The sequence below is a fragment of the Hylobates moloch genome, unplaced genomic scaffold (assembly GCF_009828535.3).
Source record: "Hylobates moloch isolate HMO894 unplaced genomic scaffold, HMol_V3 SCAFFOLD_4, whole genome shotgun sequence".
Taxonomy (NCBI): domain Eukaryota; kingdom Metazoa; phylum Chordata; class Mammalia; order Primates; family Hylobatidae; genus Hylobates; species Hylobates moloch.
The window spans coordinates 162,117,649-162,133,264 of record NW_026652279.1 but is presented as its reverse complement, the minus strand read 5'-3'; the positions used below and the strand labels follow the sequence as shown (position 1 = coordinate 162,133,264).

Sequence of the window (15,616 nt, the reverse complement as noted above, 5' to 3'; positions counted from 1 at the left end):
TGCTTGCATCCTATAGTCCTGTATGTAGTTACATGGTCAAGGTCAGCTTTAAAAAAGGGGCAAGAACTGGCCTTTTTTCTTGGTAGCCTAGTGGCCCCATACAGATTCTCTTTGTAAAACAGGAAAAAGAGATACAAAGGAAAGACTGGCAGTCCCTGCCATGCTCCCCGCAAGGATTTGAGTCTCTGAGGATTCTTGGCTTCTGCTAACTAGCCCAGCTTCTGTCTCAAAGATCTACTGTAATATTAACCAATCTAAATGTTGTATAATTCAGGGGACTAAAGAGAAATTGAACGTTTTTGCATTTCCTTTACTTATTTCATACAAATAAATGACCTTGAGAGAACACTTTTACTGAAAATTAAATTGATTCTTTTGATTTTGGTCTACTGAAAAAAAATAATTTAAGAGAGAAAATTAGTCTGCTACTGATCAAAGTAAATATATGCCCCAGGGATCCTTTATGCCACAATTAGAGAGTATAGGATGTATCAACAGAGGGTTTTTATTAATAACTGGTGACTGGCAATGCTGGTTTTGTCTTTTGTCCTTAAAATGAGGATTCCAGAATTTTGACAGAAACTTTACAAGGTCCTATAACAGGTTTGCATCTCCACTGATGTCTGTATTCTCAGAATGAGCCTATTCAGGAAGAATATGCTTGATTCACCCCAAAAAGAGTTTTTGCAGTTTATTCTAAAGAAAATCAGAATCCTGTAAATGGACAGCTGAGATGAGCAATTTGCAGTTGGCGTCTTTGTCAAAGGAGCTTTATGTAAATATGCACCTTAATTTTGTCATTTAAAAATACATATAGGAGGCAGAAGCAGGGGGATTGCCTGAGCTCAGGAGCTCGAAACCACCCTGGGCAACATGCTGAAACCCTCTCTCTAGTAAAAAAAAAAATACAAAAATTAGCTGGGCATTGCAGCGGGTGCCTGTGGTCCCAGCTACTCGGGAAGCTGAGACAGGAAAATTGCTTGAACCCGGGAGGCGGAGGTTGCAGTGAGCGGAGGTCACACCCCTACACTCCAGCCTGGGTGACAGAGCAGGACTCTATCTCCCCTCTAAAAAAAATAAATAAATAATAAAAATACATATAGGGCCTGTGATTTTTGGCAACTGTCTCTCACCACCTCACTCATTTTATAGAAGGCAAGTTTATTTTCCACAAAGGATCTACCACCACTGCTGCCAGGGATTTGAAACTCTAATTACAAATCCTAGGTAATGGGATCTTTGCATCATCTCATTCATATTTTCATTAGCAGTTACGCCTTCGAATACAGGGTCAGACTAACAGGAGGACATAAATAAGGATGACAAAGGAAATATTTATGTATGTAAAACAGTGACCTCAGGCAGGAATAAAACACTGAGCACTTGTAGTTAGTATCATTATTTAGAAAAACAAAAATGTTTAATTTTGCCCTATTCCTACCATACACACATACATACACACTCACTCCTAAGAACTAGAAAGAAAAATATGTTAGTGGGAAAATACATGAAAGTGGGAAATGTCTTCCAGCTGGGTGTAATATTGACACATAGGTAATATGTGATGATACCTAGGAGATAATAGGTCCCTAGGAGATAATAACCTAGGTACCTAATTCAATGGATTTCAGATTTAGTAGGCCTGTAGCATCTTGAATTTCATCACTTAGGTCTTTAATCCAAAAGAAACTACTTGCTCCCTTCATAATATGTACATAAAATTTCTGTTGAGCAGATTAATTGCTGCCTACTTAAAATAATTACACAAAGTGTATTAAGCAATGTGGCAGTCTTCTACCATTAAAATAACACCAGTTCTTTCCCTATGCCACATGCACACTTCTTATTTTATTGATCCTGAGAATATTTTTATTAGGTCAGTGAGAACTGTCCACTAAATAAAAATAAAAATTTGCTACCTATAGTAAAAACACACCAGACATAATGCTTTTTAATTCTTCATTTTCTCTCAGCTCTAATAGATATTTATCAATATAATGGGGATAAAATACTAAAGTATTTCTCTTGTGGAGAAGAATATTTGAGCAATTACATGCAAAGCATGTGCAAGACAGAAAGTGCCTGACATAGCAAGTAGTCAATAAACTCAAGTTATTATCATTGTTCTTTTTTCATTCACTTAAGCTTTCAATGTTAAAGAAATATAATTGAAATGACTTCATTCCAAATATAAATCCATAGGAAGACAAATTTTTGATAACATAAAAATATACAAAGCTGGAGACATAGAGTTCTCAATGTTCCATATTAAATGTCTCTGACTCATCTCCCTTCTTTGTCTTGAAGATGTTTCATGAAGATGCTGCTGGAGGTTGGCAGCTGGTAGCTGTGGATGTCAACAAGCCCCAGGGACGCGCCCCAGCCTGCCTCCAGGTGCAGTACAATGACATTTTTAAAAATCACCCAGCAAAGGTCTTTGAATTTTATTTCATCGAAGAAAATCCACAGCTCTTTAAGCTCTAGATTTGTCCAAATTTAAGGTCCTGAAGTTAGAGATGGTACTTCACTCCTTCCTCTATTCCCAGGACCTAGCTTTTTTTTTTTTTTTAAGATACACAATAGGGATTTGATAAGTTTCTGATGGCTGCACGCATGTAAGAGCATTTCAGTGGTATTGAATCAATGAAGAATTTTGTTGACATGTGAAATCTTACAAAAATATTCTTTACCAAAGGCCTGAGATATTTGGCAGTGGGCAAATTCATTCAGTTTAATACCTCACAGAGTAACTGGGAAAAAAATATGTTAATACATAGTCTCTCTGTTTTTCTGCATTTGCAAGCATTCAGAGGAACATAATGTGGAGGTGTTTCTTTAGCACAGTGCAGCAATAACAAACATAAGGATTGCAGGTGGGGCCTGAGAGTCCTCATGAGATAGATTCTCACAGCAATTATAAGACGGAGCCTCGTCCCTGCCTGTGAACTTTCTGGAATCATCATCATCTCCAAGCTTCTCCAAGCTGCCATTGACAACAATATGGATAACAGTAATAGCAATAAGGCCCAATAAACTCCTTTATCTCTTCTTCAGGGGGCCATACTGACATCTTCCCTTGCTTGGTTCCCCCTCCTTGCCCCCTAAATATCAGTAACTCACTCAAAATAGTGTCACGTTACCAAGAGCAGCACCCCTGATTTTCCATAATATTTTCACTTTCATTTTCCCTCCAAGCAGCCCACCCGTAGGATCGGAGAATTGACCCTTCCACCTGGATGATTTTATTTTCTTTAGCCCTTTTGGTTTTCAGTGACAAATCCTCTTCTTGCGAGGGGTGGTTTCCGTAGTTCTTTATATCCTGCCCTCGTAATTTGGAGAAGTGTTCACATCTGCCGTGGGATGAGACTGTATCTCTTTTCTTTCTTTTGGGTCTTTCTCCAGATAGGGACTTATTATGCAACTCAAGGATTGGTGCATGAAAAATAAAATTGTACTCTGAGCCATTACTGTGGGCTATGTTTATATGGCCATTTTACCATAGAGTTATTTACTTCTTTTTGTTTCTATTTGTATTGAGGTGTGATTAATGAATAAAATTGTAAATACTTAAGGTATACAATGTGATGATTTGATATATGTACACGGCGTAAAACGATTGTTGCAACCAAGCTAATTAACACATCCATCGCCGCATATATTCAATAGTTACCTCTGTGTGTGTGCGGTGGGGGGTAACACTTAAGATCTAATCTCCTAGCAAATCTCATGTGTATAATACAGTATTATTAACCATTAATGAATCACTTTGTTTATTAGATCCTGAGAACTTGGCTATCTTTTGACTGATAACTAATAGCTCCCCATTTCTAGCCCCTGTCCCCAGCCCCTGGTAATCACCATCCTGCTCTCTGCTTCAATGAATTTGACTTTTTGAGATTCCATACATAAATGAGATTATGCAGTATTTGTCTTTCTGTGTCTAGTTCATTTCACTTAGCATAATGTCCTCCAGGTTTATCTATATAGTTGTCAATGGCAGGATTTTTTTCTTTATTATGGCTGTGTAATATTTCATTGTATGTCTATACCACATTTTTTTTATCCATTCATCCATCAGTAGGCACTTAAGTTGTCCCCTGTCTTGACCATTGTGAATAATGCTGCAGTAAACACAGGGCTGCAGATGTCTCTTTGAGATACTGATTTCATTTCCTTTGGGCGTATATCCAGAAGTGGGATTGCTGGATCATATAGTAGTTCTATTTTTAATTTTTTGAGAAACCTCCATACTGTGTTTCAGAATGGCTCTACCAATTTAAATCCCCACCAACAGTGTAAAAGGGTTATCTTTTCTTTATGCCTTTGCCAAATAGTTACCTTTTGTCTTTTTGATGGTGACCATTGTAACAGATATGAGGTGTTATCTCATTGTGGTTTAAATTTGCATTTCCCCGATAATTAGGGATAGTATGCACTTTTTCATATACCTATTGGCCATTCATATGTCTTCTTTGGAAAAATGTCTACTCAGAATTTGCTCAGTTTTAAATCAGATTATTTACGTTTTGTATTTGTTTTTGTTTTTTAGTTTGGGGGCTTTTTGGTGTTGAGTTGTATGAGTTCCTTGCATCTTTCGGATATTATCTCCTTTTCAGAAATATTGTGTTCCAATTCTTCCCTGTTCCATAGACTGCCTTTTCATTTCGTTTGTTGTTAGTTATTTATTTCTGTCAGTTTTAAAAAAATGGAGGGCAATAAGTGGAAACGCTTATGATGAATATTGATAAGTATTATTTTGTGGTCCTCCTTCTGTCCTATATTTGATGTTGACAATGCTGCTAATATAAAACTACAACTACCTTTACTCCTAGTATCACTACTGATAGTAATAACAATAATGACAATGATTATAGTACTAGCTTCTTACCTAAAAAGCACTTTAATTGACGTTATTTTTTAATCCATCAACTGATATTTACTAAGTACCAACTATGTGCTAGACACTAAGATAGTCTTGAAAGAAACACACACAGTCTCCACACTCATAGAGCTTACAGTATGCTTGAGGGTGGGAGGAAAAAAGGCAGCATTGAGCTAGCAATCACAAGAGTGACGTGGGTTTTGAAAGAAGTAAAGCAAGATGCAATAAGAATATATAAATTGGTGCCGGGCGCGGTGGCTCACGCTTGTAATCCCAGCACTTTGGGAGGCCGAGGCGGGCGGATCACAAGGTCAGGAGATCGAGACCACGGTGAAACCCCGTCTCTACTAAAAATACAAAAAATTAGCCGGGCATGGTGGCAGGTGCCTGTAGTCCCAGCTACTCGGAGAGGCTGAGGCAGGAGAATGGCGTGAACCCGGGAGGCGGAGCTTGCAGTGAGCCGAGATTGCGCCACTGCACTCCAGCCTGGGTGACAGAGCGAGACTCCGTCTCAAAAAAAAAAAAAAAAAAAAAAAAAGAATATATAAATTGGGGTCCTCTTTCAGAGGTCAGGGAAGGTTTTAGTGCGTAATCTTAAAACCAAAACCATGAGTAATTCCAGCATTTTGGAAGGCTGAGTCAGGCAGATCACCTAGGGTCAGGAGTTTGAGACCAGCCTGGCCAATATGGTGAAACCCATCTCTACTAAAAATACAAAAATTAGCCAGGTTGTGATGCGCGCCTGTAGTCCCAGCTACGTGGGAGGCTGAGGCACAAGAATCACTTGAACCTGGGAGGTGGAGATTGCAGTGAGCTGAGATTGTGCCACTGCACTGTAGCCTGGGCAACAGAGTGAGACTCTGTCTCAAAAAAAAAAAAAAAAAAAAAAGGAGAGAGAATGAGGAAAAGAATGACTAAGGATGAGGTTTACTGCAACCCTGTGATGTAGAAAGACTGACATGCCTGGTCAGCCATTTATAGGAGAAAGTGGTGATTCAGAGGACATAGGGATGTCTCCTGAAGTTACATTCAACCAAAGGGAGAACCCAGGACTAGTGGCTGGGTCTTATGGTTCCTAGTCCCATGCTTTATCCAGCTGAAAAAAATATGCAAGAAATCGTAAGTTTGTGATAGAGAAATAAACTATCAGGGCTACTCTGAGTGCCAAATCAGAGTTGTATGGTATCCAGAGCTTTAAAACCTATTAAATCCTTGTTAATAGATGCCTCAAGGTGGCAATCTGAAATTAGGAGGCAAGTCAGCCTCCTTATCACAAAGATTTGAGAATAGCAAGAGATTAATGACAAGGTGAAGTGTGAAGACAAAATCGAGCAAGGAGATAGTAAAATAAAGATTGGAATGGAGTGGGGATAGATATCGGGCTTGAAGTGTATAGATGTGGCATCCCAGAGACCCCTATATGAGATATGTATTATGAATATAGCAGCATGCTTTTGACATCTTATGAATGTGACTCATATGCTTAGAAACCTGGGGGAAAGGGGTCAGGTAATTCAGTATGACGCAAGTTTCATTCCACTCAATTTCATGTGTTTGACCCTGAATAAAGCTTTCCAGAGGCAGCAATGAAGAGTGCATGGAAGAAAAGTGGGATGGCCAAGAGGTTGTCCGTTTGTACCAGGCAGGAGCTGTGATTAGAGAGAGAATACATTTCTATGTCTGAGCAAGAAAAGAATTAATTAATTAAAAGAAAAGAATTAAGTAAAAATATATTGAAGATAAAATGGTCATGAAATACTTGATGGCTTTTCCTAATGATTAATGCCGTCTAAAACCGGGTAACAAGAACATTTTCATCTGAACCTTCCACTCCCTGGCTTGGACTATCATGGTACCTTACCCTCAAGGCTGAACAGGAGCATATACTACTTCTTTTTATTTTTAAAACAAGAAAAATGTGAACATGTTCTCATAAAAAAATTAATATGAAAATAAAATTAAAAGGAAGAGTTTACTTGAAATCTTCTTTCAATGTATCCTTCCTCATTCTTCTTCCAGTAGGTAACTTGGAGGTTAATGTTGAGGCGATTCTTCTCAGACTCCTGCATTTATTCATTTTATCTCACATGAAAAAGCATTTCTGCCTCCAGGAAGCACTGACATTTTCACAGAATGTTTCCTCTTCCTACACCACTTCCTTCTCACTCATCCTTCAGAACTCAGCTCAAACATCACTTTCTTATCCTCAAAAAATAAGCCAGGTACCTCTGTTACATGTTTTCATATCATCCTACACTTTTCTTTTATGTCTGTCATAATTTTAATAAAATAAAAGGATATAATTAGTTGTTTGATGTCTGCTTCTCCAACCAGGGGAAATTCCATTACTTTAGAGACCATACCAGTCACGGTCACTACTGGAACGATGCTTTAAACATGAGAGATGATCAATTATGTTTATTAACTGAGAACAGTCCGGTGAAAGAAGGAGCCAGTACCTTCTTGGCTTATGAAAGTACTTATTTGACCTCTCACTTAGAAGCTGCTCTGTTTATCCTCCTGGTCTTGTCTCTAAGAACTAGAAATTGAATAGACTGTGGCAATAACACCCTTTTCCATACAAAACACTGATTTCTATATGCATATCGTTGGAGTCTAAAGCAAGCAGTACACTTGGAGTTTGCTTCCAGAAAGTGCCTCGCAGAGGTTGTAGGGCTTTGGATATCTCTGGATAGTTTTGCCAGGATGTCTCCTCTAATCTGTGGTGGCAGAGCCTTGGCAGGACGTAACCCTGACTTCTGTTATGTTTCACCTCTTTCAGAACTCTTTTCATCTTGTAAGCATTTGTCTTATGTTTAGAAATATAGTGTTAGGAATAGCATCATTGAAAAGAACCCAAATTAATTCTTTTTTTTTTTTTTGAGACAGAGTCTCACTCTGTTGCCCAGGCTGGAATGCAGTGGCACAATCTTGGCTCACTGCAACCTCCGCCTCCCAGGTTCAAGTGATTCTCCTACCTCAGCCTCGAGAGTAGCTGGGGCTACAGGCATGCACCACCATGCCTGGCTAATTTTTGTATTTTTAGTAGAAACCGGGTTTCACCATATTGGTCAGACTGGTCTTGAACTCCTGACCTTGTGATCCACCCACCTCGGCCTCCCAAAGTGCTGGGATTACAGGTGTGAGCCACCGCGCCCAGCTGAACCCAAACTAATTGTATGTTAACGAGAAGACAGAGTTTATTGGAATGAAACATTGGAACGGCTGTACTTAAATGGAATTTGTAATTTTGAAACTGTTGAAGTAAATTAGAAAAAATGAGGTATCAATAATATCTGAGAGATAGCAAACTGATGTTTGAGTTCCCATTTAACTACTAAGAATTGTTGATTTTGTTCAAAGTAGGACTTTGTTTTTAAATTTGATCCAAACTTTAAAAACCAGAGTATTTTACATAAAAACCCAGAAGTCCTACCCATCATGTAAAAGAGGATGATCTGGCAACAAAGAGCTCTCATTTCCACCTGGCTGGAGTTGGCCAGAGCTGGGTGGTGGCTGCCACATGAGCAGAGGCAGAGAGGCTTTGTTGTGCCTGAGTTTCCCAACTCTCCATATTGTCTCCACAGCACTGGAGGTGAGTGTTTTACTTACCCATGAATTCATACATTTATTTTTCTAAGAGTAGAGAAAGATTTCTGTTTGTTCATGACTCTATCATGTGGAAATAAATAAAGAAGTAATAAATTCATAAATATATAAATGTATAAAGATACACAAATGCATGGATGAATGAATAAAGAATAAATAAAAGGCATTTTAAAAACACCCTGTGATTACAGAAAACAATGAGAAATGAACCTAGTATTTTAAGAGAAAAGGTTATTCCAATGTGTTAAATATGTAACCCTAAGCCTAGTTTTCTCACTATGTTTCTTTCTAGGTCTCAGGAGGCACTTGGTTGAGTGACTCATGGAATAAATGAAAATAATGTAACTTTAGATCACAAAGATTATATAATAACAAGTAGTCCACACATTTCAGTGATTCCAAAATAGTATTTTCATATATTTTATGTTTTTAACATTTTAAAACTTTAAAATCATAACTCATCATAATTGGAAGCTGGCTCAAATTCTCTTATAAATGAAATGTACTAAAAAATCAAAACTTTCTTCATTGGTATTATGTATTATACTTTTCACCATATTTTCTACTCTGTATTCTTGTCCAGTTACTATAAGTAATTAGATAATTTAATAAAACAAGATTGATTAAGTGGCTTAATTTTCCTCACCATTATTAAATTAAATACATGATTTAACTAATGCTTCTGTGATGCTGAGTTTTTATGAGTAATAATTTATTCTCTATTTCTCCCTCTCTCTATGTGTGTGTGTATATATACACAAACATATATATATACACACACACGTTTATATATATACATATATAAGTGTGTATATGTGTGTATATGTATATGTGTTTATACATATATATAGAAACATTGCTGGCATAAAACTATTAGGATTTTGTGATTTCAATGGGCAGTGATTCCAATCACGCATTAGCAACTAATTTTAAATTGTTTTCCTACATTCTCACATGTGCACATACATATTTTACCTTATATCAAATATTCCCATTATTATGGTATTTGTTTCCTGTTTTCAAATATTGCTTATGGAGATAGTCAAATGAATTAGGGCACATAAAAGATCTTCTTACTCTTCTACAGAAAAAACAGGCTCTATTGAACCATTTGTGGAGGAAAATATAGGCATCTTTTGTCTGCAGTTTGAAACCACAAATTTATTTTGTGTTCTGAAACATGAATTACAGTTACAATCATAGCTATAATTATAATTAGAATAGGAACCATATGCAGGCATGCAAGGAAACGATTCAATCCAGTGCCCTTAAAGTGATCTTTCTGTTTTTGTAATAAATGAAAATGCACATACTTGTAAATTTAATTGCAAGACCGCAAGTTTGGAGCAGGAAGACTAGCAGAAAGGTATTGTTAGCTTGGTAAGTTATGTGTGGTGAGCTCTTTAATGCCATTTGTTAAAACTTTTTGTTAATCAACTTAATTATATTAATTTGGCTAGGACATTTCTCATGTTTATCTAGTTATTAATGAAATTTATACCATGCTTAATAAGGCTAAGTTTAATAAGATACTGAGCATGGTCAATGTGTGCAATTCCTAATAAATTTATCCTCACGTTAAAACGAATAAGTGAATGTCCTAGAACCCCTGAAAAACCCTCTCCCATCCTCTGTCATGCCTGCAATGTCTTTCTGGCTCTTTCTCATCTCTGTGCATTGCTGATGTGCTTGTCACTTAGGGGCCCCTCATGCCTGTTACTTTTTTTTTTTTTTTTGAGGAGTCGTCTCGCTCTGTCATCAGGCTGGAGTGCATTGGTGTGATCTCGGCTCACTGCAACCTCTGCCTCCCAGGTTCAAGTGATTCCACTGCCTCAGCCTCCTGAGTAGCTGGGACTACAGGTGCCCGCCACCACGCCCAGCTAATTTTTTGTATTTTAGTAGAGACGGGGTTTCACCGTGTTGGCCAGGATGATCTCGATCTTCTGACCTCGTGATCCGCCTGCCTTTTCCTGTTTTTGGTCCATACTGTAGGGACAAGATGACTGGTGGTGAAAACGAAAAGCCTAGGAAGATAGATAAGCCAAGCCCCATACCTGGTTTCTTTTATAACTGCCGAAATGCACATCTCCCAACATGACCTCCACACCTCTCCCTCCTGCCTCCCCAGCTACAGATACCCTTATCTTCACTTGATGCATAAACACACAACACAACATCTTGTTTTGAGACTACACGCTATTGTAGTCTGTTAGAGATAAGACTCTGGAAACATATTTCAGCTACACTACCTACTAGTGATACGTGATAGGGCACGTTTATGGAAAATGGGGATGAGAATGCATTTTTCCTGGGTTTGTGAGAATTAGTGAGTTTTTATGACTTAGTAAAGAATTATTTGATTGGAAGGAACAGACCATCTGCTCAAAGGGAACATTTATTGCAAGTGTCATTCAGCCTTTCTCTGCCTGTCTCTCACTCTCCGTTTGAGCCACATGATTTCTGTCTGTGAGCCTGCCTCTGTTTTCTCACCTTGAACACTGGCTTTATTCTCTTTTGTTTTGTTTTGTTTTGTTTTGTTCTGTTTCTCTCCTTGCATATTACCCAAGTATGGCTGATTGTGACTGAGTGTAATGACCTCCCAATCAAAAGCCCTAACGAGACTCCCCAGAAAACACCCAAAGGTGAAGGTGCACTGGGAGAAAATGAAGTTGCGTGGGGGGTATCAGAAACAGGAGGCATAGCCATAGCCGGGAGCAGCAGGTCCTGAGAGTGCAAATGGAAGGAAAGAGCAGGTCTGGTTAAGCAAAAGTATTGGATTTTCCTGCAGAGCAAACCCAAAGTGGTTTGAAACCTCCCTTTTGAATCCCCTCTGAAAGCCTTGCCCCATCTCTGCTGGAACCACTACTCAACCACCCTCCTTAGGTTCATGGAATGGGTGGAGAGAGGACACAACTCTTCGGTCGTATTTTTTTTATTTTATTATTATTATACTTTAAGTTTTAGGGTACATGTGCACAATGTGTAGGTTTGTTACATATGTATACATGTGCTATGTTGGTGTGCTGCACCCATTAACTCATCACCTAGCATTAGGCATATCTCCTAATGCTACCCCGTCCCCCACCCCCCACCCCACAACAGTCCCCGGAGTGTGATGTTCCCCTTCCTGTGTCCATGTGTTCTCATTGTTCAATTCCCACCCATGAGTGAGAACATGCGGTGTTTGGTTTTCTGTCCTTGTGATAGTTTACTGAGAATGATGATTTCCAGTTTCATCCATGTCCCTACAAAGGACATGAACTCATCATTTTTTATGGCTGCATAGTATTCCATGGTGTATATATGCCACATTTTCTTAATCCAGTCTATCATTGTTGGACATTTGGGTTGGTTCCAAGTCTTTGCTATTGTGAATAGTGCCGCAATAAACATATGTGTGCATGTGTCTTTATAACAGCATGATTTATAGTCCTTTGGGTATATACCCAGTAATGGGATGGCTGGGTCAAATGGTATTTCTACTTCTAGATCCCTGAGGAATCACCACACCGACTTCCACAGTGGTTGAATTAGTTTACAGTCCCACCAACAGTGTAACAGTGTTCCTATTTCTTCACATCTTCTCCAGCACCTGTTGTTTCCTGACTTTTTAATGATCGCCATTCCAACTGGTGTGAGATGGTATCTCATTGTGGTTTTGATTTGCATTTCTCTGATGGCCAGTGATGATGAGCATTTTTTCATGTGTTTTTTGGCTGCATAAATGTCTTCTTTTGAGAAGTGTCTGTTCATGTCCTTCACCCAATTTTTGATGGGGTTGTTTGTTTTTTTCTTGTAAATTTGTTTGAGTTCACTGTAGATTCTGGATATTAGCCCTTTGTCAGATGAGTAGGTTGCAAAAATTCTCTCCCATTCTGTAGGTTGCCTGTTCACTCTGATAGTAGTTTCTTTTGCTGTGCAGAAGCTCTTTAGTTTAATTAGATCCCATTTGTCAATTTTGGCTTTTTTTGCCATTGCTTTTGGTGTTTTAGTCATGAAGTCCTTGCCCATGCCCATGTCCTGAATGGTATTGCCTAGGTTTTCTTCTAGGGTTTTTATGGTTTTAGGTCTAACATGTTAAGTCTCTAATCCATCTTGAATTAATTTTTGTATAAGGTGTAAGGAAGGGATCCAGTTTCAGCTTTCTACATATGGCTAGCCAGTTTTCCCAGCACTATTTATTAAATAGGGAATCCTTTCCCCATTGCTTGTTTTTGTCAGGTTTGTCAAAGATCAGATAGTTGTAGATATGTGGCGTTATTTCTGAGGGCTCTGTTCTGTTCCATTGATCTATATCTCTGTTTTGATACAAGTACCATGCTGTTTTGGTTACTGTAGCCTTGTAGTATAGTTTGAAGTCAGGTAGCATGATGCCTCCAGCTTTGCTCTTTTGGCTTAGAATTGACTTGGCAATGCCGGCTCTTTTTTGGTTCCATATGAACTTTAAAGTAGTTTTTTCCAATTCTGTGAAGAAAGTCATTGGTAGCTTGATGGGGATGGCATTGAATCTATAAATTACCTTGGGCAGTATGGCCATTTTCACAATATTGATTCTTACAATCCATGAGCATGGAATGTTCTTCCATTTGTTTGTATCCTCTTTTATTTCATTGAGCAGTGGTTTGTAGTTCTCCTTGAAGAGGTCTTTCACATCCCTTGTAAGCTGGATTCCTAGGTATTTGATTCTCTTTGAAGCAATTGTGAATGGGAGTTCACTCATGATTTGGCTCTTGGTTTGTCTGTTATTGGTGTATAAGAATGCTTGTGATTTTTGTACACTGATTTTGTATCCTGAGACTTTGCTGAAGTTGCTTATCAGCTTAAGGAGATTTTGGGCTGAGACGATGGGGTTTTCTAGATATGCAATTATGTCATCTGCAAACAGGGACACTTTGACTTCCTCTTTTCCTAATCGAATACCCTTTATTTCCTTCTCCTGCCTAATTGCCCTGGCCAGAACTTCCAACACTATGTTGAATAGGAGTGGTGAGAGAGGGCATCCCTGTCTTGTGCCAGTATTCAAAGGGAATGCTTCCAGTTTTTGCCCATTCAGTATGATATTGGCTGTGGGTTTGTCATAGATAGCTCTTATTATTTTGAGATACGTCCCATGAATACCTAATTTATTGAGAGTTTTTAGCATGAAGGGTTGTTGAATTTTGTCAAAGGCCTTTTCTGCATCTATTGAGATGATCATGTGGTTTTTATGTTTGGTTCTGTTTGTATGCTCGATTACATTATTGCATATGTTGAACCAGCCTTGCATCCCAGGGATGAAGCCCACTTGATCATGGTGGATAAGCTTTTTGATGTGCTGCTGGATTCAGTTTGCCAGTATTTTATTGAGGATTTTTGCATCAATGTTCATCAAGGATATTGGTCTAAAATTCTCTTTTTTTGTTGTGTCTCTGGCAGGCTTTGGTATCAGGATGATGCTGGCCTCATAAAATTATAAGTTAGGGAGGATTCTCTTTTTCTATTGATTGGAATAGTTTCAGAAGTAATGGTACCAGTTCCTCCTTGTACCTCTGGTAGAATTCGGCTGTGAATCCATCTGGTCCTGGACTCTTTTTGGTTGGTAAGCTATTAATTATTGCCACAATTTCAGAACCTGTTATTGGTCTATTCAGAGATTCAACTTCTTCCTGGTTTAGTCTTGGGAGGGTGTATGTGTCGAGGAATTTATCCATTTCTTCTAAATTTTCTAGTTTATTTTGCGTAGAGGTGTTTGTAGTATTCTCTGATGGTAGATTCTATTTCTGTGGGATCGGTGGTGATATCCCCTTTATCATTTTTTATTGTGTCTATTTGATTCTTCTGTCTTTTCTTCTTTATTAGTCTTGCTAGCAGTCTATCAATTTTGTTGATCTTTTCAAAAAATCAGCTCCTAGATTCATTAATTTTTCGAAGGGTTTTTGTGTCTCTATTTCCTTCAGTTCTGCTCTGATTTTAGTTATTTCTTGCCTTCTGCTAGCTTTTGAATGTGTTTGCTCTTGCTTTTCTAGTTCTTTTAATTGTGATGTTAGGGTGTCAATTGTGGATCTTTCCTGCTTTCTCTTGTGGGCATTTAGTGCTATAAATTTCCCTCTACACACTGCTTTGAATGTGTCCCAGAGATTCTGGTATGTTGTGTCTTTGTTCTCGTTGGTTTCAAAGAACATCTTTATTTCTGCCTTCATTTCATTATGTACCCAATAGTCATTCAGGAGCAGGTTGTTCAGTTTCCATGTAGTTGAGCAGTTTTGAGTCAGTTTCTTAATCCTCAGTTCGGGTTTGATTGCACTGTGGTCTGAGAGACAGTTTGTTATAATTTCTGTTCTTTTACATTTGCTGAGGTAAGCTTTACTTCCAACTATGTGGTCAATTTTGGAATAAGTGTGGTGTGGTGCTGAAAAAAATGTATATTCTGTTGATTTGGGGTGGAGAGTTCTGTAGATGTCTATTAGGTCCGCTTGGTGCAGAGCTGAGTTCAATTCCTGGGTGTCCTTGTTAACTTTCTGTCTCGTTGATCTGTCTAATGTTGACAGTGGGGTGTTAAAGTCTCCCATTATTATTGTGTATGAGTCTAAGTCTCTTTGTAGGTCACTCAGGGCTTGCTTTATGAATCTGGGTGCTCCTGTATTGGGTGCATATGTATTTAGGATAGTTAGCTCTTCTTGTTGAATTGATCCCTTTACCATTATGTAATGGCCTTCTTTGTCTCTTTTGATCTTTGTTGGTTTAAAGTGTGTTTTATCAGAGACTAGGATTGCAACCCCTGCCTTTTTTTGTTTTCCATTTGCTTGGTAGATCTTCCTCCATCCTTTTATTTTGAGCCTATGTGTGTCTCTGCACTTCAGATGGGTTTCCTGAATACAGCACACTGATGGGTCTTGACTCTATCCAATTTGCCAGTTAAGTAGTGAGACTTGACTGCAGTACTTATAACTCAGCGATCATTTTTCTTGTTAAACTTTTAAATCTTGCAGGACTTTAGAAGTTTATTAAGGGCTAAAGAAATAAGCTATTACAGTCTCACTTGAAGCTCAAATCATGCTGTATAAGATAGTTTCTTTAGAGAAACACCACATAGTTACTATAAACTTGCAAATGGACAGTTTGTAAATTGGTGCTATTTTACAACAT

At 38.3% G+C, this 15,616-nt stretch overlaps 1 protein-coding gene across 6 annotated transcripts in view; it reads left to right on the top strand.

Annotated features, from left to right (window-relative positions):
- Positions 1–15,616, top strand: part of NALCN (sodium leak channel, non-selective) — a 358,797-nt gene that overhangs the window by 122,439 nt on the left and 220,742 nt on the right. For all 6 annotated transcript variants that reach the window (XM_032151251.1, XM_032151250.1, XM_032151248.1 and 3 more), the window contains one exon: positions 2,308–2,394. In XM_032151251.1, the coding sequence (XP_032007142.1) occupies positions 2,308–2,394 (87 nt within the window). The remainder of the gene's footprint in view (positions 1–2,307; positions 2,395–15,616) is intronic.